The sequence below is a fragment of the Chrysemys picta genome, chromosome 23 (genome assembly GCF_011386835.1).
Source record: "Chrysemys picta bellii isolate R12L10 chromosome 23, ASM1138683v2, whole genome shotgun sequence".
NCBI lineage: Eukaryota > Metazoa > Chordata > Testudines > Emydidae > Chrysemys > Chrysemys picta.
Genome location: NC_088813.1, coordinates 14,912,477 through 14,936,903, shown reverse-complemented (window position 1 = coordinate 14,936,903; position 24,427 = coordinate 14,912,477). Strand labels below are relative to the sequence as shown.

Genomic DNA, 24,427 nt, shown 5'->3' with positions numbered 1-24,427 from the left:
TTCCATCTGTATAATGGGGGATATTGATGTTTCTGAATGTTAATGGCTAAGGTCATCTTCATACAACATTTAAATACGATGTAAATACTATGATGCTCAGTTTTACAAACGACTGAGTGCCCAGTTTTTGTAAAAATACACCACTCTGCTTGGTTTCATGAAACTTGCACTACAATTTAAGTAAAAATAGTGGTTAGTTACTGTAGTAACAGCCAGATGAATTAGTTGAGATGTCACACTGGTATGTGGTTTTGTGAAGGTGTTTATCTCCACAGCATCTTTGCTCTTTAAAGATAATCCCTCTTAATACAAGTAGGTTATCAAGACTAAAGAGAGAACAAAAACTAACCCCATAACTCAACTTTAGTCTGGAAGGAAAGACTGATCAGAAATAGCGCTTATCTCATGTATGTCCCTTGAAATTTAGGACAAAAAAAAAATGGGCCTGGAACAAAACTGATCCTTGGAATGTGCTGTAATATCTTTCTCCCCTGTGATTAGGGACAGAATCCAATATTTATAGGTGAAACTGGTAGCAACCCCTGTTAAGGTTGCACAATGCTCTCCATTATAAGATCCTGTTTTCAGTTGCTGATAACTTTGCCAAACTTAAACAATTTGTGCTGAACTCTTCCATACCAGAGGTCTGCCTAAGGCTGACTTTTTTGTGGGGAGATTCTAGCTAAAACATTTCAGCTGTTTCCAAGAACAAGATTAGGGAAATACACTTTGCCCGTGGTTTAAAAAAAAAAAAATCAACTTTTGTTGAGAAGCTCTAGCAATTCCATGCTTTGGAGCAAGGATCTGAAACTTGACAGGTCCCTGGTGTCTGTGCCTTTTGCTGTCTCCTTCAAAACTTCACGCAGGCTCAGTAGAAACTTGCTAGAGTTTTGGCAGGTGAATTCTCTGATTCTGTGTGTACTGAGCAGCTCCTATGCACAGACTGAACTGTTCATGCCTGTCTCCACAGAATAACTGAGAATGCTCCAACTTGGGGCTGCAGAGGCTGAGCTAGACTTGGCCGGCAGTTGCCCTTCCGAGTAGCTAGGGACAGCTGTGGTTCTGGGCACCAGAACCGAGCAGGGGAGAAGTCATCGAACTGCCTCAGTGCCCTAAAATCTGAATTCAAACCCACACCAACAATGTGTTGTTTTCAGAGCTGGAGTGACTGATAGAAGGGCTGACCTTATTGATGAAGTCTGTATAGGAAGGCTGCATTGGATGAGAGTTAAAATCAAAGGAAGAAGCTACATTCCTAATACAGTAGAGATCTTTACCAAGAAATGTCTGAACTACAACAGCCCCTTCTTGCTTCCCTCCACTTGCAATAGCAAGGAAAAGAGCCTGTCTGGCTCAGTTCGGCCAACCACCTCCAAACCCACGTGTGACGACTATAGGTGTGAGGGGAGCACTAGACACATGCCTGTGAGCTGCTAAAAATCTTTCCAGAGGTGTACTTCTATGTGCTTGAATCCCTATATAGTGATGCCAGAGGACTGGTGCATAGCTTCACTAGATAGTAGTACAGGTCTGTTGCATCTTACGCACATTTAACATGCGCGATTTCAGCTTTATGCGGTCGGCAAAAAAATAAGAGAAAAATAACAATTTTAATACTGTACTTGTAGTGCGGGCGATTCCACCCGCCATTCAACTCAATGTAATTTTGACTAGACGCGGTTTTCGCTTTACGCGCTAACCGCGGAATGTAACCCGCGCATAAGATGAGACAGGCCTGTATACAATGCCAAATGCACAAATACTTGTGAAGAGACGGAACTGTTGTCACTTGACAAGTAAATGAAGCAGAAGTGTTGAAGTATGAGTGCAGCTTAATCCAACTTCTCCACTAATTGAGTCACTCCTTTTGGTCTAAAATTTTTGAAGCCTCTTCTGAGGTGGAAAAAATGCGTCACCCCTATCAACTAAACTCTAGCGTCGCTAATCCCTGGTTGGTTGTCAACTTCTGACCTGTCTTTTTCAGTCTTGGTAACTGGAATTTGTTCTTGTTCCAAGATTCTCTTTATAAACCATGTCATTGGCTCGATCTGCTTGAGACCTTCAGTTATACAAAATCTGATGCATTATTGGACATGACCGTGTGCATGTATCCTGAGGGGAGAGATTCCTGGCTGTACTAGCAATTGTTTTAGGAAGCCAGAATTACTACTTGGCAGCTCCACTGTCCTAAGATTAAATAAATACAGATGCAATAAAGAACAAGTCAGTGGAACAGAGTTCTTGTAATATTTCTGATTGATTCTGCAAAGATTGTAGTCATGGGCTGAGCTCTTCATGACAGAATGTTACCAATATTCCTCATGTTACCAAGGAAACTTTCAACCAACTGTCGGGTTAACGCCAACAAATCTGAACACGGAACTTCTGTGAAGGATTTTCTTTGGTGGAGGGGATGGTGAAGGAGTACCTAGGATGTATGTTATAAACAGCAGAGAAAACTACTGATTTACCTTCAAATTAACAGCTGTGCAGTAACTTTGTTCCTTATGTCAACAAGGTGTGAAACGTGATAGATGTATGTGCAAACAAGGATGTGGTCTACAAATGGGACTTGTTTAGTGTCCAACTAGTCCATGGAAAACCAGGTCTCTGAATCTTACCACTCATCTACACAGTGCAGTAACGCACAGCTGTGTGGTGGGGATTAGTGCACAACACGTTGGTGCGCATTCTAACTGGCCTGCATAGATCCTGCTGGCGCACGCTATAAATTCCACAGACCAGCGCTGAATCTCGCTCTTATGTTGCCCAACTCTCCCCATTAGCCCTTCTTGACACTAGATCCAACCAGGGTGGATTAAAATCTGATTGAAATCATTGGATTTCTTAATCTCATATTGCAATTGTACTTAGTTTTCCTAAAGAGGTTCATTCTCATGGGTATAACTAAAGTATGTTGATTTGCAACTAAATTTGGTACTTTCTTTACTTACCAGGAAAATACATACATCTGTGCACTTAAAGGAATTTTGTAGTCTAACATATATTTATTCAGTTTCTTAATGTATTTTTGTTAAAGTATAGTGAATTACACACTTGTAAATCTAGCCTGTTGTAAACAAAGGAATTTAGGCATGGCTATGCTGAGCGTTGCAGTGCCTAACTTTTAGGTGCCTAGAAAGTCACTGGGATTCTCAAAGCCTGAGTTAGGCACCTAAGCTCCCTACACGATATTTGGGGTGGAACAAATCGTTCATGCTGCTAGTAAACTAGTCATTCCTCGATTAGTTGGCATAAGGCAGTGCTCCGAAGTGTTAGCACCTGGAACAACTTTTGATGGTTGAGTAAAATCTCATTCAGTCTTGTATCATCCTGCTAATGGTGGGCAGATGCTGTATGTGCCAGTAGGTACATTTTTGTGACAAGTGTGCAATTTAAAAAAAAAAATCCTTTTAAAGGTGACCTGCGAAGGAAGAGAGCTCCTCAGAGTGGCTTCTTAAAGCCACGCTTCTAGATGTTTTAGCCAACTTCCCGAGTTGGCTATTCAGTCTCCAAAGTATCCCTGGCTCACCCCATTGCCAACAGGGATTCTTCTGCTTTAGCTTCCTCATATAATAGCAAGTTCACTCTTTATGCAAGAGAAGATGGGAGCTGAGATTCTGCTTTGTGCGATGCATAGTGGCAGGGGACTGGACTAGATGACCTCTCGGGGTCCCTTCCGATTCTATGATATCTGGATTTTAAGAGTCACTACCTCTAGTTGACCATAGGTCACATCATATTTCAAACCAACTATCCATAGATGAGGGAGGGACTTGAAAGAAATACTTATACAATTAATGTAGGGTGACTCCTAAATTCTAATGGGCTTGCATTAAGGACATAGTTTACTCATCTAGTGCCTTTGTGGGAAGCTGGTGAGATTGCTTTGACTGTCCTTGTAGAACAGTGACCGAGTTCTTGAGACCCTTGGGCAAACACAGAAAGACTGTACTGCATACCAGACTGATGCAGTGTGAGTGTCTTCATGTGCGGGCTGGGGAACCCAAGAGGAAGCTGCAGTCCATAACATCATGTCTTCCGGAACATGACTTTCCCTGAAGCGAGTGAATTCCAGTAAGTCATCTTACGCAATATCACTTCCAGAAGAGAAATTATAAGTCAGTGGAAAGTATTGGGGACTCTTTATATAATATATATATATATATATATATATATATATATATATATATATATATATATATATATATATAAATATATAAAAATAGCTTAGTTAATCAGTTGGCTGACTGGAAAACAGGGGAGGGGGAATTTATTGTCAGTTCCAGCTCAATTGAAAGTTTCCAGCTGGCTACCAGTGATGGCTTTTACTAGCTGATGTGGGTGTCTTCTTACTGGGTTCTGTCCCACAGCCTGAACAATTTCCCACATAGTCTCTCCCACACATACTGTCGAGGGAGATGCTTGCAGGATGTCTTAGTCCAACACAGGCAATAGCGTTGGCATGGATCGTTCAGTCCTTGCAGCACATTTCCCTCTTACAGCTGGGCTTTTGCTGGAGTAATTGCAGGCAGGGAGCCTGCAAGTTGAACAATTGTGCGCACAGAGATTATTTCATTAGGAGCTGAATAGCTAAGCTCTCTCCTTCCTGTCCCATGAAAGCATCTATTTTACCTCATCCTCCCTCTCTCCCTCCCTTTCTCTGCAGCCAATTTCTGCTTATTCATAAATGCCTTTAGGGTTATTACAGAGGAAGTTTGCATAAGCAGCTTGAGCCAAAATGCCATATGCTGAATAGAGGAGGGCAAAGAGTGAATCCCGCTAGGATTTTAAAAATGAAAATTCTCTCTACATGGCAGTCTCCATGTATGGCAAATGATAAAAACCAGTAAAATGTGTGTGGAACTTAACTAGCTAGGGAGCTTTTAAAGGGATTTTTTTTTTAAAGGAGCCTTCTGGAAAAGTGCTACGTACAAGCCGTTCTTTCACTTGGATAGTGTCTCGGTGTTACGTGTGAAGGATGGTATTGGAGTTAGATATTTTTTTATTTAAAAAAAAATATCTGGCACAACTCTTAATTTGCCGTCGATATGCGTTTTGATGAAGGCTGGGCACTGAATGGTTGATAAGACTGGTAAAGGAACATGGAGCCTTTAACCTTCTAGGTTAAGGCTTCAAATCCATGCTACTAGTAGTAGCTTTTTATCCTACGGGAAACTTGGTCAGTCTAGTGGTCCACATCCCCCTTCACATCTAGGACTAATTGGGATCTGTGGTGTCCTCTTCTGGGATTACCAAGGACTGAATGAACTATGAAGATACCTACAAGCTAGGTGTTCACTCCTAGAGGTGGCTTTCCTTGCAACCCATCCCTGGGTCAAGAATGAGGCCCTCTGGTATTCCCAGCTATCAAGGGAGGGGGCGTAGTCAGGGATAAGTGGGTATAGACAGGCTTCCTTTAGCCATATCTAACTCCATTTTGATCCAATTCCCTTTCCCTAATCAGCATAATGCCAAATTGCCAATTTCGCCTTAATTCTTTCTCCGCCTCCAACAATTAGCAGTCTCCATTTCGGAGATTCCAGGGACTTTAGCATGTGTGAGGTCGTGCAGGACAGTATATGGGGAAAACTAGTCAGCATCTGAATGCAGTATGCCTGGCTCTAACAGGTACCAAGTCTGTCACATGTACGAACACTAAATTTACTCAAAACACTAAATAAAAATTGATCATGGCATCAGGCTTCCTTGTATAATTCTACATGATAGTGCAGCCAAATTGTAACTTTGTGCATAGGAGAGCAGGTGCTCATTAAGAACTTAAAAGTTTTACAGCCATCTGGTGACTGTAATTCTGCCAAACTGCAAGGAACTATGTTTACAATATAGTATTGATCTCTCTATTTTCTGTCTGTCAAGATTTTTCATGTGAACCTCCTTTTTTTATGTTCTTCAATTATTTGGCAAGTCAAATGTTTTTCTTACTAATTTGGTTTTTAAAGGGCTTTTGCAATAAATATGCTAGGCCAAATTCTGCCTTTAGTGTCTTCTGTAATTCTGGTGAAACCCATGGGATTGTACAGCCTGCCATACAATTTCCATACCCAGATGTGGCCCTCGGGCCAAAAAGTTTGCCCACCCCTGTCCTAACTGCACACAGATCAATTAGTAGGAAGTATTTGGGTGGATAAAGGCTGCAGGAGAGGCATACTAGCAATTCTTGTGGCTATGTTGACAAATGCTTCCAGGGCTGGGATTTTGCATCCTAGAAAAAAGTGGTTTGTCTAAGGTAGAAAAAGCAAAGCGTTATCCCAAAATATTGTATGTCTTAATTTTTGTTCATAACGTATCTAATCCTATGCCTCTAGCATTAAATTCCCAACTGAAATTGAAGGTCACCAGTCTAATTTTACTATGTAGGATAGTTTTAACGTTATGCATACTTTAGTTTCCTAAAAACTAAATTCTTGTAAGACCTAATTCTGTTCTGTAATATTCTCTGAACCCCCAGTTTATAAAGGGGCTTTTGCTGGTCTAATCAAGTTGTATAAACAGGAGCAGCACTCTTGAAATTCACTAGAAATACAGAATATGAACAATATTCTCTTGCACATCTTCTCAGAGCTGGATGTTTCATGTGAACAACTTCCTCTTTTTTTTTTTTTTTTGATCCCATGATTACAGAAATCTGCATGGGGAAGTACAAGGCTTGTTTGCATTTACATTAGCGGGCTAACCTTAGCCCCAAATGTTTGCAAAGCTAAGTATGTCATGGAAATTAGAAACATCAAAACAAAAACCTTTATTAGCCTTTAAGGAGTAAGTAATGACTGTTGCAATTGAAGGATCAGTGAGGATGTGGAGGGCAATATACTTAGTCTTGCATATTCATACTCCATTTTGTTTGGACAGCTAGACTCTGCCCGGCATTTTGTAAAGGGTAGGCTGTTCAGAACAACCTAAACTTGGCGTTGTTGCTAACACAAGGGCTCTCCCAAGCAAGAAGTCATGTACTTTCTTCCATGTTCCTTATTACCTGAGAAGGAAGGGAACTGAGTGACATTAATTTTAATATCCTTTGGCACTTTATAGTTTGCTGTGTGGCCCCTGCTTCAGTTGTGCAAGTCTAAGCTGCCCTTGCATTGCTATTGACAGGCTGATGCTTGTGTTCTCCTAATCACTAATCTTCTATTTTTATAGTTACTCTTTTTCCATTGTACTGAGCCTTGCCTGTGTCAACCCATCCCAGCTCTTTCAGCAGACAGTTCCTCCTGCACGCTGCGGCCATTCGGTTTACGGCGTTGCCCTTTCTGCCCAAGGGGAGCAAAATCATTTTCCTTCTCTTTGAAGAGTTTACATTATCTTGATGTATTATGCGAACTTACAAGAAGACTAATCAATTCCTGCTTTATGCAATAAAGAGCAAAGGTTAAGGTATATACCCTGCATTCACATGCTTTGCAGCCTTCATAGGGTTGGAGGGAAAATGCAGTGGATGTTTGCTAAAATATTTAGGCATCTTTGTGTGTTATGGATGTCTGTATACGCTTATAACTCCATCAGAATAGTATTGGGGCATCAACGTTCCTAACAATGCATTTGAATCAAAACATTAGCCTTAGTTCTAAAAAGTAGAAAAACATCTTTGTTTTTCTAGTAACCTTTCTGCTTTGCTTTTTTGACCTGCATTTTTTCCCCCCTCTTGGGACACCTGATGTTTCATTTGCTTCTCTTTCTCGTCTTATTTCATTGTCAGTTTCTCTGCTCTTAGCAACAAAAGAGGGGAAACAGTTCTGTTACCTCAGATGACAGCATCTGCTGCTACCAAGCAAAAATATTGGCAACTAACAGGATTTTTATAGCTTAGGTATTCATTTAGAAAATGTCAATTAGCAGAAAATGCTTCTAAACTTTCAACTCTGTATGTGTTATTTCTGGATTTTTCCCGAGCTTGAAACTCAGAATATGGTGGCAGACGGCTGTCATTTTAATACCCAGTCCTAGCTGTTTCTGATCCTACCTCCTAAATGAAACTCAAAAATGATGAGCTAGGGGGAGAGATCACTGCAGATGGTACTGCCAACAAGAGCATTCTGTTCTCATCTGGTATAATCATATAGAAGGTGAAATGGCCTTACTAGCACCATGGGACACAGTAACTAGAGGTTACTATGGTCCCAATGTAGTATCTAGTTTACTATTAATCCTTTTAGTCCTGTAAACACTAAATATAGCCTAGGGTTTAAGTCTAATTTAAATATAACCCTGAATAATTCCTGGTAGTTAACTTGATTGAGCAAAGTTCGTCCCGAAGTTAGAACTGTCTGAAATGAGACATAAAAATGAAATCTATAAATGGAACCGTTTTTATTAAATAAGAGGCACTTGTAAATCTGGCAACTGGGCACTGGGATTGCATGGGTCTCTTGCTAGTTTTACTGCTGACTACTGTAACACTTTCGGTAAGTCGCTTACCTGAGTGCCTCTTTCTCTGATACCAGAATACTTACCTACTGCAAAGGGGTTGCTGGCTTTTCTTCCTGAATAATGTACCCGTAGTGCACTCTAGGTGCTTCTATACCATTATTGTGTGATGGCTATTGGGTGTCAAAAGCACACTTCACTTCACATTATTGAGGTGTTTACATCCCAACTCAACAAGTACTTCCTGAGGAAGTCCAGAAATGGCCTTTTTAAAGAGGGAGTTTAGTCTACACTGCCATTGTTCTCTTGAGATTTCCTATGCAGTGTCCTTGGAACTTTGATTAAACCATACAATGTCAGCTGAAAACGTTAGCTTTCCTTTTGGTATCTGTGGTTTTCAAACTGTGTTCTCACGGTGGGGTAAATTCCTCCATATTGCTTGTGTGTTGCTGTCCTGCTTGGTTGACAGCAGTCAGCGTGTGAGCATGGGGAGGCCAGAGAACAAGGAAATGCTGCTAACCCTGAAGGCTGATTCTACCTAACAATGGTGAGAACTTCCATCTTCTGAAGGATTTTTCTCCACGAGTTCCCCTTCCTCTGACAAGCTTCCTTCTGAATCCGCTGAGCTTGCAAGTCCTGCTTTCTAACCAGATGCACGGGAGTTAATTACCCTGTCCCTGAACAGATGTCTTGATGGAGACGAGCCCCTTATCTAAAAGCCTACGCTGCAGTTTTCTAAATGAAAGGAGTTCAGTGACTAAAACTGTGTACTCTTCCGGGCGGGAACTCTGCCTTCCTCTGTCTGGAAAATGGTACACACCTATAGCCTAATCTTGCGTTTTCTCTAAACTATTGAAAGGGGGCTAGCAACTACTAGGGGCACAGGTGTATATGACACTGTCTAAACTTCAGTTTTGCTACTATGGTGTCACCGTTAAAGCAGCAAACGCCCCTGGTGTAGGTGCAGTTATGCCCTGTATAAAAGGGCTTGTACTGATATTTATTCCAGCTTGGCAAAGCGAAAGAAGCGGTTTATACTAGCATAAGTGTTGGTTTAAAAAAATAATAATAAATCACTCCTTTCAGACAGGCCAATAAAACACTTAGTGTATACCAGGCCTACTTTTTAATGTTTTCCTGCCGGGGTGAGAAATGGGAAATCAAATGCTCAGTGATCTCCTTCTATATGCTTCATTTAATTCCAAGTGGAAACTACTTCAGCGGGCTCTTCTGGAATTCAGATTCAGGAGGAGAGGGTGTTAATTTTCAACAGCTGTCATCTGTTAGGTGCTAATCTCTTCACTTGTTAGTGGAAGATACCTTCCATTATTTCTAGCAGACCTCTGCTTGGCCAGGATGAGGAGAATTTTGCACACTTTTCTTTAAGGAGCAAGTAACATACCTGATCCTGTATTGCATCCATCATTTGATATAGGGTGGGCCAATAAACTCTGTATGATTGGTAGTCCTAAATTTGTTTTCAGCATGGTTGTAGCTTTGTTAGTCCCATATATTAGAGAGACAAGGTGGGGGAGGGTAATATCTTTTATTGGCCCAACTTCTGTTGGCAAGAGACAAGCTTTTGAGCTACACAGAGCTCTTCAGACCTGAAGCTCGTCTCTTTCACCAACAGCAGTTGGGCCAATAAAAGACCCATCCTAAATTTAGTCTGGTTTAAACATGGAATGTGTCTCCATTCAGAATCCTGATCTTTCAATTGATTTATTTTTAAACTTCCAATTCTTATTTATGCACTCTAATAGATCTGAAAATTCTCAGGAGAGAAGGGAGGGCATTGAGTTTGATCCAAGGTTTAGCACTGATTGTGTGCCCAGACTTGTTAGCGAAAAGGTTAAGTTTTGAAGAGCATTAGCATTACTAGAAGTACCAGAAGGGAGGAAAAATAAAAGGTTTTAAATAGTAAAATATCTACATTGGCACACAACTGTACATGCAAGTCTTGAACACTTCTGTTTTCTAAAATTACACAACTTTCCCTTATTGCCTTCTGTCTACTCCTGAATTCCTTGAGCAGGTGGTGGTGGTGGTGGTGGTAAGTGTCTGGGTATCTACTCTAAATGCTCCAAGGCATGCCTGTATCAGTTGATCACTTTTTTGGCCTGCCAGCCTTGATATTACGTGTGAATTTACATTGTATGAGGGACAGTTTGCAAACCAAACTAGCCGTAGGCTAGCTGGGCTTTTGTAAATATTCAGCAGGCCTTTGGAACTCGGGTCAAGTCAGTCTGTGGATTTTGGAGAACTGGCTGTGCTCGGCAAAGGAAGGTTATTTCCGGAGTCGTTCATGCCTTGAAACTGGCCTGATCACTTCATGCTGGCAGTGATAGTCAGAAACTTCAAATGCTAATCTTTCTGGCAGGGAGTTGGGATGGGAGCAGTAGTGTGAATGCCACCTGGTGGCGATAAGTAGCAGTCCACGAAGCTCTTGGCAATGCATCTCCATGCTTATTGCACAGAAAGATTAATGTTCTAGTTTACAATGAGTGAAATTAAACTTGTAAAGCTTTCCCTTGTTTTTCCCCAGCATGACCTCCCTTCTTCCAAACCTTGGAGCTCTCCTGTCTGTTGAAAGCTGCATGTTAACCTTGCATCTAAAATCAAAAACTGTCTAAAGACTGAAGAGTAAACTGTGTATCGACTTCTCTCTCTGATCACAACCCTAACTTCCATTCACTCTGCCTGAGGTGGAGAATCAGTCAGGCTATTGGAATCAGGAGAATGAATAAACTGCTGTCCTGTACTCCTCTTCTGCTGTAACCTAAGCAACATGGCTAGATCTCGTACAATAAACTTTGTTTTTTTTCCAGGAGTAGAGGAAAAAATGTCTTGAACTCAAATAGTCCGATACAGCAATCGGGCTCTTAAGTAACATTGATTGTCTCTCTCTCTCTCCATGCTAAATTGAGATTTCGAAACCACCCTCCAGTATGGCTCTAGTGGCTGGACACTAGCTGCAAGATACCGAAAAGGTCACTTAAAAAGAATGGGGGTTAAGAGAGAGGCTGTTCTTGCAGTGCATCCTCTTTCCGCACCCCGGGATTATTCTGGTTTCACTTCGAGAGAGTTCTGTTTTGTTATCCAAATAACCCAGATTGGAGGGGGAAGAAAGAAATATAAAACATTTGTTCCCTAAGTCTTATACTTGGACCTGTCTTTTTTTTTTTTTTAAGAGAACACACTGCTAGTGTGTAATCCCAATTTCCATTCTAGATGAAAATAAAAAATCTTCAATCCACAATTCACTTGGTGCAGTTTCTCATAAGAGATTGTTCGTGGCAATGGGGATTTCTGAACATGTGCATGACCACCTCTTTTGATGTCCTTTTGCAGGGCCACGATGGGCATCCTGGAATATTGGCGTGTTCGTTTGTATTCGCTGTGCTGGGATCCACCGGAATCTAGGAGTTCACATCTCCAGGGTGAAATCTGTCAATCTCGACCAGTGGACTCAAGAACAGATACAAGTAAAAATGGATCTGGACCATATAATGTGAAGAGAACTGCTGCTCTGGCTGAATGGGATTCAGTAAATCTTAAAACACATGTTAAACTGTCTGAGAGAGTCCAGTGGAGGGAGAGTGAAAGACTTCTTTAAAATGATCACAAGTTTTCCTCCCTATACGGTTTTAAAAAAACACACAAAACACCACTAGTTTTATTGAGCTGAGTGATTAAAATAATGGCCTGTAGAGAGTGAGACAGACTTCACTGAGTAAAAACCGGCTCTGGTTCTATTGATAAAACATTTGTCCGAAACAAGTAACTGCTTAGATAAGCATGCACTTGTCTCTGGCTTTAGTTGCTGGGTCTGCCTCGCCTACTTTCAGCTGTACAGATGGAGATCACAAATTAGCCAAGCCTGAAAAGGATGTCTCATTGCCCAGGCACGAACGCACCCTCATGCGCTGGTGTCGTGTTTGGGTTTGGTCAGCCCTACAGCTGTTGCAGTAGGAATCCTCTGCTCAGCCAGCTCTTGTTTTCACTCGTAAACTCTAGCACTAGATAATTCTCAAGTCTTTCATTGGGATCTCAAAGCTTATTTCTTAGACATTATAATGCCTTCACTAGTAAGGCCTCCAACCTAGAAAGACTGACTTAAGGAAAGACTAAACTTAAGTCGGGCATAACCCTAATATATGGAAGGATGTAAATGCTGGTGAGGGAGAGCTACATGGGGTGGAACTAGAGCAATGGCATGGGATAAAAGGAAGGAAGTGTAGGTTGACTATCAGGGGAAACTTTACCAGTCAAGCTTTGAGTTACAGAATAGTCTCCCTAGGAAAATGGTGAGTCTTGGGGATGAAAGGACCAGTCCTGCAGTGCTCAGGGGATACACTGTCTGACTTGATGGGGTTTTCCCTTCTGTACGTTCTGAGTATGAAATTCCCCCAAGGATGAAAACCTCCCTCCTGTGCAACAAACCTTCAAATCCACAGGGGCTTCTGGCTGCTCAAAAGTTTAAGGCTCCGTTTATTCCAGTTAAGTGATGTTGAGCGCGCTCAATATTTGGGTTTTCCGTGTGCCGCAAAGGCACAGAACAGGCTTCAAAGATCTGTCTAAAAATACTTCTGCTAGTTTAACAGAGGAGTTTAAGACTATTGGAGTGCGGCGGTATGACAGAACTTTCATATGCTGAAACAAATGGCTTACGATCTCTTTTTTTGACTTGCAGTGTATGCAAGAGATGGGAAACAGAAAGGCAAATCGTCTCTATGAAGCCTACCTGCCAGAGACCTTCAGGCGGCCTCAGACAGACCAGTATCCTTTCTTTCCTTGCTACTTGGGGATATAGGAGACTTAAAAACAAGATGAAAAGCCTCTCTACAAAGAGGGCAATTGCTCATCTTTGTGCCTGAGTGTCAGCCATGAAAACAGGTTCCTAGCTAGGCACCCTCTGTGCAGTGCTTCAGATTTGGTACATTACTGTCTTCAATGAATGAGCTCTGAGTGATCCTTGCTAAGCTCTGTGGAGTATAAGAATTAAGTAAAGCCAGTCTGTTACAACTTGAAGCCTTTGCATGGCATATGCCTTGTCAGCTCACTAACAAAGTGAAGGGTTGACTTTCAAAAGCACCAAGCACTCCGAGATCCCACGGAAGCTGGTGGGAGCTGCAAGTGTTCGGCGCCTTTTGAAAATGTCGGAACACTTTAAGTTAGAGAAGGTCTCCTAGACCACAGGGTCATAGTGCTGTTTCATTGCTGTGTTGACTTCCAGGCTGGAGCCTGGGCTCTGGGACCCTCCCACCTTTCAGGGTCGTAGAGCCCAGGCTCGAGCCCAAGCCGGGAAGTCTACACCACAGTGAAACAGCCCTGCAGCCTAAGCCATGCAAGCCCAAGTCAGCTGGCATGAGCCAGCTGTGAGGTTTTTTTTTTCTTTGCTGTGTAGACAGACATTCAGATACATGGGATCCCGTATCTCAGAATGGTTCGTGCCAATGCAGGATTGTAAAGAATGTGTGTACAGGTTAGATGCTACTAAGTGGTGGTGCTAACAAATGACTAGATAAATGCTGATCTTTATTGTAAACTTCCCTAATAGTTACTCTGTGCAGTTTTTTTAAAGTGCAGTGTGGCCTTTACTAGTAATGCTGTACTTAACTCCTTTCTGTATCGCTCCTGGTCTTTAACAAAGCTTACTGGACTGTGGCATCTTGCCACAATGGACCAAGAAATGACTGTTTAACTTGCTCTAATAAAAATGTCACCTGAGGAGACAAGGAAAGCCAGCACCTTGGATGGCGTGGTGGATCCTGGCTAAGAGCAAGTCAGCCATTGCTGGGAAGGAAGATTGGTGAGGAAACTGCCTTGAACAAAGACAGTAGCTTAAGTTAGGTCTTAGCCATTAGAAAGCATATTTTTACTTTTTTGTTTGCTTGTAACCCTTTCTGTCTTGGTATCATGTAAACCTATGACTTTTTGTTTATTAAACGTGTTTTACTGTAAACCGGTGCTGTGCTTGAGTAGTTGTCAAACACCAGTTGAGCTGCAATGTATTGACTCTTTAAAGGAGCAATAAACTTAATCTCTTTTGTGAATGTACTGTGAAAGGGACTGTGTATTGCGGCGAGACAAAGCTGAGGCGCTTGGGGGCTAGAGTTCACTGATTGTTAACTACTACGCAAGGTTAAGACTGGTGGAGGTTCAGGCTGTTTGCTGGTGAGGAAGGCAGACTGGTGTGGCAAGAAGCGGACACGGGCTAATCTCCAGCAAAGCACACTCTTGCTGAGGCAGAGGGTTAACGTAGTGGCCTCGTGGCTCTGGCTATCCCCAGCAGCGTGTGTATATCACTTTAGTAAACTAGATCTAATCATTTCATCCACTCGCTTCAGGGGTATATTTAGCATTGACAACCTTGACACTAACTTAAAGGAACAAAAATAAAATTATTGTTGCAAGAGAACTTCCTTAAACTGCCATTATTTTGTGGTCACACAATGTATTTTGTAGAACTATTTAACACGTGTCTATATAGACAGCTTCAACTTTTGAGTCATTCATCCTTAACCAGCCTCTTGCAGAGCCGTGGAGGGCTTTATCAGAGACAAATATGAAAAGAAGAAATACATGGATCGAAGTCTTGACATCAGTGCCCTTAGGGTTAGTCTCTAGTTCCTAAGAACTTGTGTAGAAGACCAATCATAAGCTTGTAAACACTCTCCTGATATCTTTGTCTTATCCTGAATTTACTTGTTACCATTAAATTGTCTCCAAAACCATCAACTGACAATGTACAGGACTGGCCATCTTGACTTATTCCTCAACCTGCAACTGAGTAACCTGTGTTTTCAATTTTGGAAGTATTTCTCTTGTGTTGGGAATTTTAACTATTTGGGACTCTACTCATTCTCCAAAAGCAGGGACTCTCTCATGGCCATTCTGCAGTTGTATCCTCTGTTACAGATCTAAATTACCATGTGTACAGCTGGCAAAACTGGTTTTAAACTATTAACCAAGGCACTGGGAAAAATTGGCTGCTGGGTAAGGGGAGGTGTTACCTTATTAGCTGCTGCTTTTTAGGTTGGTAAAAGGTGCAGTTCAGTATGAACTTGCTTGGAAAAACTAGATTTCTATTTTTATTTTAACTTCCCCCATTGCTATGGCCTGAGCTTTGACCCTCACTTCTGTTTGATTCTTTGTACAGAAAGAAAAAGATGACAAATGGAAAAGGAACAGTGAGTCCGCATCAGAGAAGAAACTGGAACCCGTTATCTTTGAGAAAGTGAAAATGGTAAGGCAAAAAGTACTGTCATGGGTCAATTGTAAAGGTCTATCTGGGAAGATACAGGCATCTTTCAAGCGTAGTAGAGGTGCTACTATGGAAACATGAGATTTTTCTGGTCTCTCTTCCTATTAAGAAGTGAATGCACTGAATCACGCTGGTGCTCCGTATATTCCAGTGTCTTGTCTATAACAGGCCAATACCGGGTGCTTAGAGAGGGGTTCATCCTTCCCCCACAATTTACGGACAGCTCTCAATCCCAGTTGCCATTTCTATGTTTGTCTCCTCTCTCCCATTCCTGTCTTGTCATGGTTTATCTAGTGACTATAGCCCTATGTTGATAGCTTAGACCCCTAATTTAACAGTAAGAAATGAGTCTTTATGGCACTTCATCTCCAAATAAGGGCTGCTCGTCTCTCCTGGATCAGTTTACTTTGCACAAAACAATGAAATCCTTGTTTTTGTACCATTCCTCTCCACACTCCTCTCTTCTCCTCCCTCCCTCCCCCCCAATAGGCGTGTGGTGGATTCTAGCTCCCTTCGTTACAGTAAAGGCATGTAATATCTAATTTTGTGTAACCCTACAATGACTTTTTCAAGGGACCTAGTCTTATTCTTCTCCCATCTGGCTAACTGTGCATTTTACTAGCTAAGAAACTGAATTGTATAGTGGTTCTTGGTATACCACAAGCCGCTTATTTTGATGTTAAAACCTGCATTTGTATTCAGTAATGGAAACTGAAAACACAAGACTAATCCTTTTCCAATTAGGGTAAATGCTCCTCCACTTGAATCTTAACGCTATTGCAATTACTTCCAGGACAAAGGCAAACAGAATAGCTGAAGCAAGCAGTCAAACTCCATCTTTGGCTGTCAGTCCTGATGCCTGTTCTTTAGCGATAATGCCTGTCAGTTAAATGATAAGTCGCATATGTAGTTGCAGGAGCGTAGCTGGAGCATGGGTTATCAGTTGAAGTTCAGAGTGCGTACTGGGCAAATGTTCACAAATATGGAGGTTTCTTTTCAAGATAAGCTGTGTGTCTTGACTGTCCTTCCCATTAACTGCAAGACGGTACTCTGAAGGTTTAGAACGGAATATTATGTTTCAGAAAATCCTAGTGTTCACACTAAACCTTTTTATAACACAATGGTTCTATGATCCTGCTCAGGGTCTTCTGAAGATACAAGATTTGCATGTTCACATATGAAGTAATATCAAGTCTCAGCTGGCAATAGTTTAGAGTAGAAGGGGCAAAGACTGGGAAGCTTTAAGTTTCTTTCTGGCTGATTCTACATAAAATGTATAAAGCATATGGGACTCTGAGCTGTCCAGGGACAGCTGAATCGGGATCTCTGTCAGCAGTGATTAGAGATACAGCCCTATCTTTCCTCTTTAGATAAGTAACTAGATCTAATGACTTTTGTCTAGTACTATTATTTATTAATTATTAGACTTTGTTTGCGTATGGCAGAAGAGATATCCCAGTTCAAGATACAAGAACAGAACTCTTAGATTCGTTTACTTGCTTTTGTAGGAAACTGAGCCTGACTTACCACTGCTTTAACTTCAGTTTTCAAAGTGTGTAACCCTGTCCATTTGAACTGAATCAATGCAGTCATGATTCAAGCCCAGATTCCTTATCCTTTCCCTTTTCACAAAGGTTAAGTAGAAGGTTCGAACAACTGCAAGATTTCTGGGTTTTAATATTGTCTTTTTTTTTTTTAAGCCGCAAAAGAAAGATGAAATGCAGCCACCAAGAAAAAGTCCCCCTAAATCTACTGAACCTGTAATGGACCTGCTAGGACTTGGTAAGGGAAAGTCACATGCTTTGGAACAATCTGAAAAGTATTGAGTAGTACAGAATGGTCTTAAATGTGGTACCCATAGGTAGATGGCAGCTGCTAAAGACCATAATCCTTTGCCTTCTTATGGTAGAATATATCCCCAATCTAAATTCCTTCTTTCCTTCTTTCTTTCTCCTCCACTGCCCCTCTTCTTCTCCTCTCCCCTCCCTTCCCCCCCAAAAAAAGGAAAAACAAACAACCTTTTTGGAAGTAAATAGCTGGATGGCCTCTGGGAATGAGTGCGCCTGCCTGCTTCAGTGAATACTTGCTGTCTCTCTGGGTTAGAGCAGCCTTAAAGCTCACTTCTTCCACCACTCCCTAAGGTGAAGGGGACTGGAAAATTGGACATAACGATGCTGGAAGGGGCTCTTTACCTTTAGGCTCTTCTTAAAGGTACAAGAATGCATATTGGCAAGTATCTCAGAGTGCTTCATATTCTACATGTGGCACTGCTGAAATGCAGCCTCCTCTGAGACGGCGGTAGCTATCCCAGGGTGGCTTGATACAAATCATGATTGCAATCAGTGATTTAAATCTGCTCACTGGAAACTTTGATTTAAATCATCAGTTGTAATCTTGTTTTGCATCTGCATTTCAGCTCTTTTCCTAAAGAGAGGCTGATTCCTATTGGTTGATACCGTTCAAACATGCTGACTTGCCCATTACACTAAATTTGGTACTATTTGCTAACTTGGAGGCTACATTATAGCTATAAACATTTAAGCATACGCACTTAAATTTAAACAATTGCAGCTTAACGGACATTTCTTCAGATTCTTAATTTTTACATTTTATTAGAAAAAAATTATCCAGCACGTTTAAGGCTGTTTTATTTAAACTGATTTATTTAACAAAAGCAGTATCTGTAGCCAGTGTATTGAGCGGTGTTTCTGGTCTTCATGTCCTTCAAGATTTTAAAACTAGTAGCTCTCATCCTCTTCTATTCACAGATTAGAAGGTGGGGGGAGACTGCTTTTTTAAAATCCCAGTCAGTTTCTCAACTTTCAATGAACTAGTCATTGAACTAAATTAACTGCAATGAAGAAAATATTCTCTGTACCTGCAGAAGAGGCTACTTCTGTCAAAAGCTGCCTTAGCCAACTCTGGTTCCAATTGCTTAACCAGTGACTTCTCCCAGTTCAGTGGTTTCAGTTTCTTTAAAACTTCAGCAGTAAACATGCTTGAATATTTTTATGTAATTGACTTTCATAGACTAAGATAAGTTTAGGCCTTAATATAGCTTGTCATAATTTCAAATTTAATGTTAAATGTTTTATTTTAAAAGGAAACTGTATTTAACTTAAATTTAAAAAAATCCAATTTAAATAAAAATCCTTTCAATCCACTTTAGCATGCTCTCTTACAATGGGGAAGGATTAGAGCTATGGTATCTAGAGCATTCAGCACGCAAACATTTTTTCCTATTCTAGATGCCATCTCTTGTGATGTCGTTTGGAGCACAGAGAGAGCCTATGGGCGTAATTTTAGCGTTCCAAGCAGTTTGATTCTTTAGGGATCTAAATAGAAGTGAAACTAAACAAATCAACTTTCTATCTCAGAGGGGTATAATCCTCCCTGCAAAACTTTATTCCAGTAACAATATGCCACCTAAAACTGACGTCGGATGACCCTAGGCACCAGCAGAGCACTTCTGCCCTTGCTGCTGTTCTGGTTTTACAAAAAGTTTTGCAGGTTACCTTTGAGTAGCTTTGTGCAGGAGGCACTCCCGCCAGCATAAAATCCTTACACGTTTGCAAACCGTAGTGCTCCAGATCCATGCTTCAGTGATTCCTAATCAAGTTCTGGGGCAGAATGTGCCTCTGAATGCCGCAGATGTTGATCTGTGAAGGGCTCTGAATAGAAACACGTGAGTTCTAATAAGATTTGTAGTGTTGCTTTCCTGCTGCAGGTGAACGAGGGAACTGTCACTCCCAAGAGTAGCTGAAGCAAAGCCCGCCGTGCACCTAATGCAGCTCCAGCACTTGACATTGCAGCAGAAATATTCATGTGCTGTCCTCTGCGCAGCAGCACAACATGTGCCGCAATCATTTGCTTCCACGTGCTCCGGCTGCTTTGAGTTTCAGGAGGGGTGGCGGTGGCTCAGCATACGGCAGGATGCTTTTTGTACCAAAAAGAAGTTTGCTGCACTGGGTGGGGAAGTGAAGTAAAGAGCCAAGCAGTGGGCCGCTCGGGTCACGTAGGGCTCCGCCTTAATCTGCAATCGGCAGCTTATTTGGTGGACCACACACCACCTTACCTCAGCTGGCAGGAAGGCTGGCTAGCCATATTAGCCCTCTAACCTTTATATGTCTCTCAGATGCTCCTGTGACCAGCACTATCCCAAATGGCAGACCCAGCAGCAGTTTAGAGAAGGATCTAGATCTCTTTGGTTCCGTGGAATCTAACTCACTCTCTGACTCCAAGAAGGTGAGTAGTGTGTGGTAACCGGCTTCCCCAAACACTGCTAGGTGACTACATGGAGCGCGGAGAAGACCTGCATGTTTTCATCCTCAGTGTTCACAAAGATGAGCCTATCACGGTCGTCTTTTTCTCCCCAGATCACTGGCTCTATGCCAACAGCTGGAAGCGCTGGGTCTGTTCCTGAAAACCTGAACCTGTTCCCTGAGCCAGGAAGTAAAGTGGAGGAAACGGGAAAGAAACAACTCTCTAAAGACTCCATTCTTTCCCTGTATGGTTCTCAGACACCCCAGATGCCTGCCCAAGGTACTGCACATCATGGGGGGAGGCAGGGAGCGAGCTAAAAGCTTCTGCCACTGTTCGGGATGTCCTGAGAGCATTAAACTGACAGGTCTGAATTGCTTCTAGTGCAGCCTTGTTGGATTAATGTGAGACCTGTTACAAGTGGACAGGTATTCCTTGAGGAATTCCTTTTTTGTTTTGGGGTGTAAAATGTACAATCCATGGGCTGGCTCTGGCCTGCACGGTGTATTTACGTAGCCTGCAGAATGTGTTCAGGCTGTCCAGATTCTAAGCTCTCTTTTTAAAACAATCTTCTAGTCCTCATGGTTGTGAAGAAAACCTTTCAAGTGTGAGCCAGGCAGCTTTAGGTGTGTGGACTCCCTTGTCTCCTGTTAATCAGAACATCATCTCTACTTTATTGCCAGCAGTAGCTATTCACTTGCTGATCCTTTCAGTGGTGGAATTGGAAAGGGCATGAGGGATATAGTGTGTTTTAGGGAGGGAAATGGAGATAAGTGGGAAGAGCAGGAGATTCACAAAAGGAGGGAAAGACACCACAGCGGATAGAGCAGTGGCTTTAAAGGGGAGAATTTTTCTCACTGATCCATACTGAATGGGATAATAAGGTCCTGAATAATAACCCCGCGTTTTGTCCCTGCATATGGACCCCTTGATCTGTGTGCAAGCTTCCCATTGACATAGTGGAGTTCTGCTGTGGATTGCGAGTTGTATGTAGACCTACTTGTCCCACCCCTTAATTACAGGGGAATTCTGCCCTGTCCTCCAAGTGGGTCTGATACCCCGTTCTTCATATTTGCATTTCAAATGCTCGTGATGTCTCCTCGCTCTCGCCAGGGTATCGCTATGCAGTGACAATACTGCAGTGCAACTGCAATTCAGCACCTTAAGAGTTAACAAGAGGAGCCTTTTCGCTTCCTCCCCTGATGATTTCTTGCATCTTCCAGACCTTGAGTTTTATTCATCCCGTTTTGCACCCTTTAATGCCCCCTCCTCCCCAGAACTGCCACCGACAGGATTACTTTGGATCCAGTTGGTGCTCTGCTCCCTGCTCAGGGGTCATGATGATCTGAGGAACTTGTCCAAGGGATTGAATATGCCTCATCTACGTTGTGTGTGTGGGCCTGGGGACTAATGGCCCGGAACTGGAACCCCAGTCTGCAGAATACTAGCCGTCAGCCAGCCCTAGATTTCTTTTCAAAGGACCCATTTCAGTTATTGCAATACCAAATACGTGTGTGGCAATTCTGCTCAAGGCATGTCAGCCAAATCCAAGTTTCCTAAAAATCAGCATTGAGTGTATTTTTTTTCCCCCCTTAGCCACTTACCTTCTTGCCCTATTCCAGGAGCAATGTTCATGGCCCCGGCTCAGATGGCATACCCTGCAGCATATACTGGCTTTCCAGGGGTCGCCCCACCCAGCAGCATGATTGGCGGCATGATGGCCCCCCCAGTAGGAATGATGGCCCAACCAGGAGCTCCAGGGATGGTGGCCCCCATGGCTATCCCGGCTGGATACGTGGGTGGCATGCAGACGGCTGTCATTGGCGTCCCCAATGGAATGATGGCAGCCCAGCAGGCCGGGTATGTTGCTGGCGTGGCCGCGGTACCACCGCCGGTGTACGGTGTGCAACCAGCTCAGCAGCTTCAGTGGAACATTGCGCAGGTGAGAGGGATTTGTTCCTGCTCAGATCAATGTTTAGTATTTGCCTTTCTTCCGAGGGTCTTAAAATGCTTCACGGAGATGAAACTAACGATATCCGCACCCTGGAAGGTGGATCCCTTCTTGGAGATGGGCAGACGGAGGGATGGAAAGGCTAAAACTTGTCCAGGGTATCTTAGGACACTGGCAGAGCCAGGAGTTTTGGCACCGAAGCCCCATTCTGTTCACTTGTCCTGTCCTGCTTAGCATCAGAGCTTTCTCTGTGGTGGTCCAAATTGCAAAACCATTGTGCAGTTGGGTAAAACCCCGCCCACCAAATCTGAGAACTGAAATAAACGTGCTCCAGGGCAGAGCTCGGTAGTTCAGCCCAGAGCTGGAATGGGGAGGGGGGGGGGTGGCAGGAGCAGAGTTGCTGCCATTGGAAAGCTCTCTCAACTCTCGCCTGTGCCCTGCTGGCATCTAGGCCGCACTGATAGTTATTCCATGACTACCAGGTTGCCCAGAACTGCAAAGTGGGGAGCTGGCTCCAAATGAATCTTCCTGCAGGCTTAGACTCTAAGCCCCTTTGCCTGTGTTACATCTGATTTCCTAATAAGTCGGCAGGGTCTGATGCTTCCATACTGGGATAATTAGGGTGTTTTTCACTCTGTCTTAATTAGATTGTATGCAACAGTCAGGCCTCCAGGATACCCTAGGAAATGAGACTATTGCCTTGTCTCTGGCCTTTTGTTTCAGCAAAATACATTAGATTGAGCTGTCGCTTCTTATTCAAGTCTCTCACTGGAGATGGCTGTCAAGCAGAAAGAACCAAACTCCTTACCTTACTTTTGGTTACGCTGCCTTTCCCCCTCTAAGGCTTGGCTCCAGCAAAGCACTCCAGCACGTACTTCATGTGAAGTATGTGCTGTAGTCCCATAAAAGTCAATTGGACTATCCCATGTGCTGAACTTGAAGCATGTACCAAGTGCTTTCCTGGACTGGGGCCTGGATATTTTTTTTTTTCCCCTGCTGTGTGTTAGAATGATTTTCCTGACCCAGCTTGTCTCCTTTCCTTCTCAGATGACCCAGCAGATGGCTGGGATGAACTTTTATGGAGCTAATGGCATGATGGGATATGGACAGTCAATGGGCGGAGGAAGTGCCCAGGGAACCAATCAAACGCTCAGCTCTCAGATGTGGAAATAACCCCCTTCCTTCCCAGTATTATGACCACTTTTTTTGCCTTTTGTTCTGTTTTAAAACTGCTCCATGAGACATTCAGGGTTTGTTTCTGGCTCTCTGTTCAGCCTGAATCTATGTTTTCCCCATAACTGAGACCCATCTCTTCCTTTTCACTGTCAAAACCACAGGGAAACCTCAGAGACCAGAACACCACTGTCAGCTCCTCTGCATTCAGCACAGTGAAATGCAAATGCTCTTGGGGGCCTGGTCTCCCCCTTCTCCTGGGCATCTCAGGGGAGGGGACGATTGAGGTAGCTGTGAATTGCATTACTGGCTGCACGTCAGGCCTTTTGGGAATTAGATTTAAATAAAATTTTACTAGTGGGTTTTTGTTTGATAAGGGAAAGTCCCTGAGGAACTGGATTTTAATCCAACCCAAATCCTAAGTCTTGCCACCTCTGTTCTTCTCTTTTGCTGTGGCGTTCTTTGGAGCTGAGGCCTCGCTGTGCTTGGCTAGTCAATCTTCATTGGAACCAAAGTCATGTTGAAGACCCCTCCTGTGACCAAACAGGAGTGTCACACAGGATGGGACGCACACTGTGTTTGGAATGTGAAACTTGCACTTCTTCAGAGTGGCTTTTTTCTGTCTAATCTGTGGTGTTGATGTAATTTAAAACAAACCAAAAAAAAAAAACTTTTAATGAACTAACCAAGATAATTAATTTATAGAGGGCCAAGAGCCCATCACAAGTATTTCTTACGCTTTTAAAATGACCATGACATCCTAATTTATACTTTTTCATATCTGTTTTGTTCTTGTGTAGTCCCCACCCCCAGCTTTCTCTTGACATTCTGATACTGAAGCGTAGAAGGAGGGTCGAGGGGGCAGGTTTTTCTTGTCCTTCACAGCCACCTCACTAGCAAGCATACATTTGAAAGATTTCATCAGCGTAAGCAAAAAAGTGAGATGTACCTGGTTTACTTTATCATGTGTATATGTAAATTCCTTAATAAAACATTGCAGTGAAACATCCATTGACTTTATATTCTTGTTGAATCTCAGATCACCAGTAATACAATGAGTTAATCACCTCTGGGAACAGGGGCTCAGATCCTTAATCAAATGAGCTTGCTCTCCCTTTAGTCCACAGTGGGAACATGTCTGCTTTATTAGACTACACCACCAAGTACTGCTTCTTTAGCCCAGGATTCTAAGGGCTTGTCTACATGCAAATTTGGACTAGTTTAACTAAAAGTGACTTGCAAATCAACTGAGTGCATACAGTGTTTGCACCTGGTTAACTAAAATCCATCTATCTTAACTAAATTGTGCATACAGCAAGGCAAATAAAACTTGAACACTGTATACACAGTTCTGTTCTCTCTGCCATACAGCAGTCTTAACTACGAGGGTT

General features: G+C 42.6%; 1 protein-coding gene across 1 annotated transcript in view; it reads left to right on the top strand.

The window, feature by feature from the left end:
* SMAP2 (small ArfGAP2) overlaps positions 1-24,045 on the top strand; it is a 35,321-nt gene extending 11,276 nt beyond the window's left edge. The window contains exons 2-10 of the mRNA XM_008167132.4: positions 11,737-11,870; positions 13,079-13,164; positions 14,925-15,003; positions 15,548-15,634; positions 17,353-17,434; positions 19,788-19,897; positions 20,029-20,194; positions 21,535-21,854; positions 22,911-24,045. Coding sequence (XP_008165354.2) covers positions 11,737-11,870; positions 13,079-13,164; positions 14,925-15,003; positions 15,548-15,634; positions 17,353-17,434; positions 19,788-19,897; positions 20,029-20,194; positions 21,535-21,854; positions 22,911-23,036 — 1,190 coding nt within the window. The 3' untranslated portion in view covers positions 23,037-24,045. The remainder of the gene's footprint in view (positions 1-11,736; positions 11,871-13,078; positions 13,165-14,924; positions 15,004-15,547; positions 15,635-17,352; positions 17,435-19,787; positions 19,898-20,028; positions 20,195-21,534; positions 21,855-22,910) is intronic.
* The last annotated feature ends 382 nt before the right edge of the window (positions 24,046-24,427 follow it).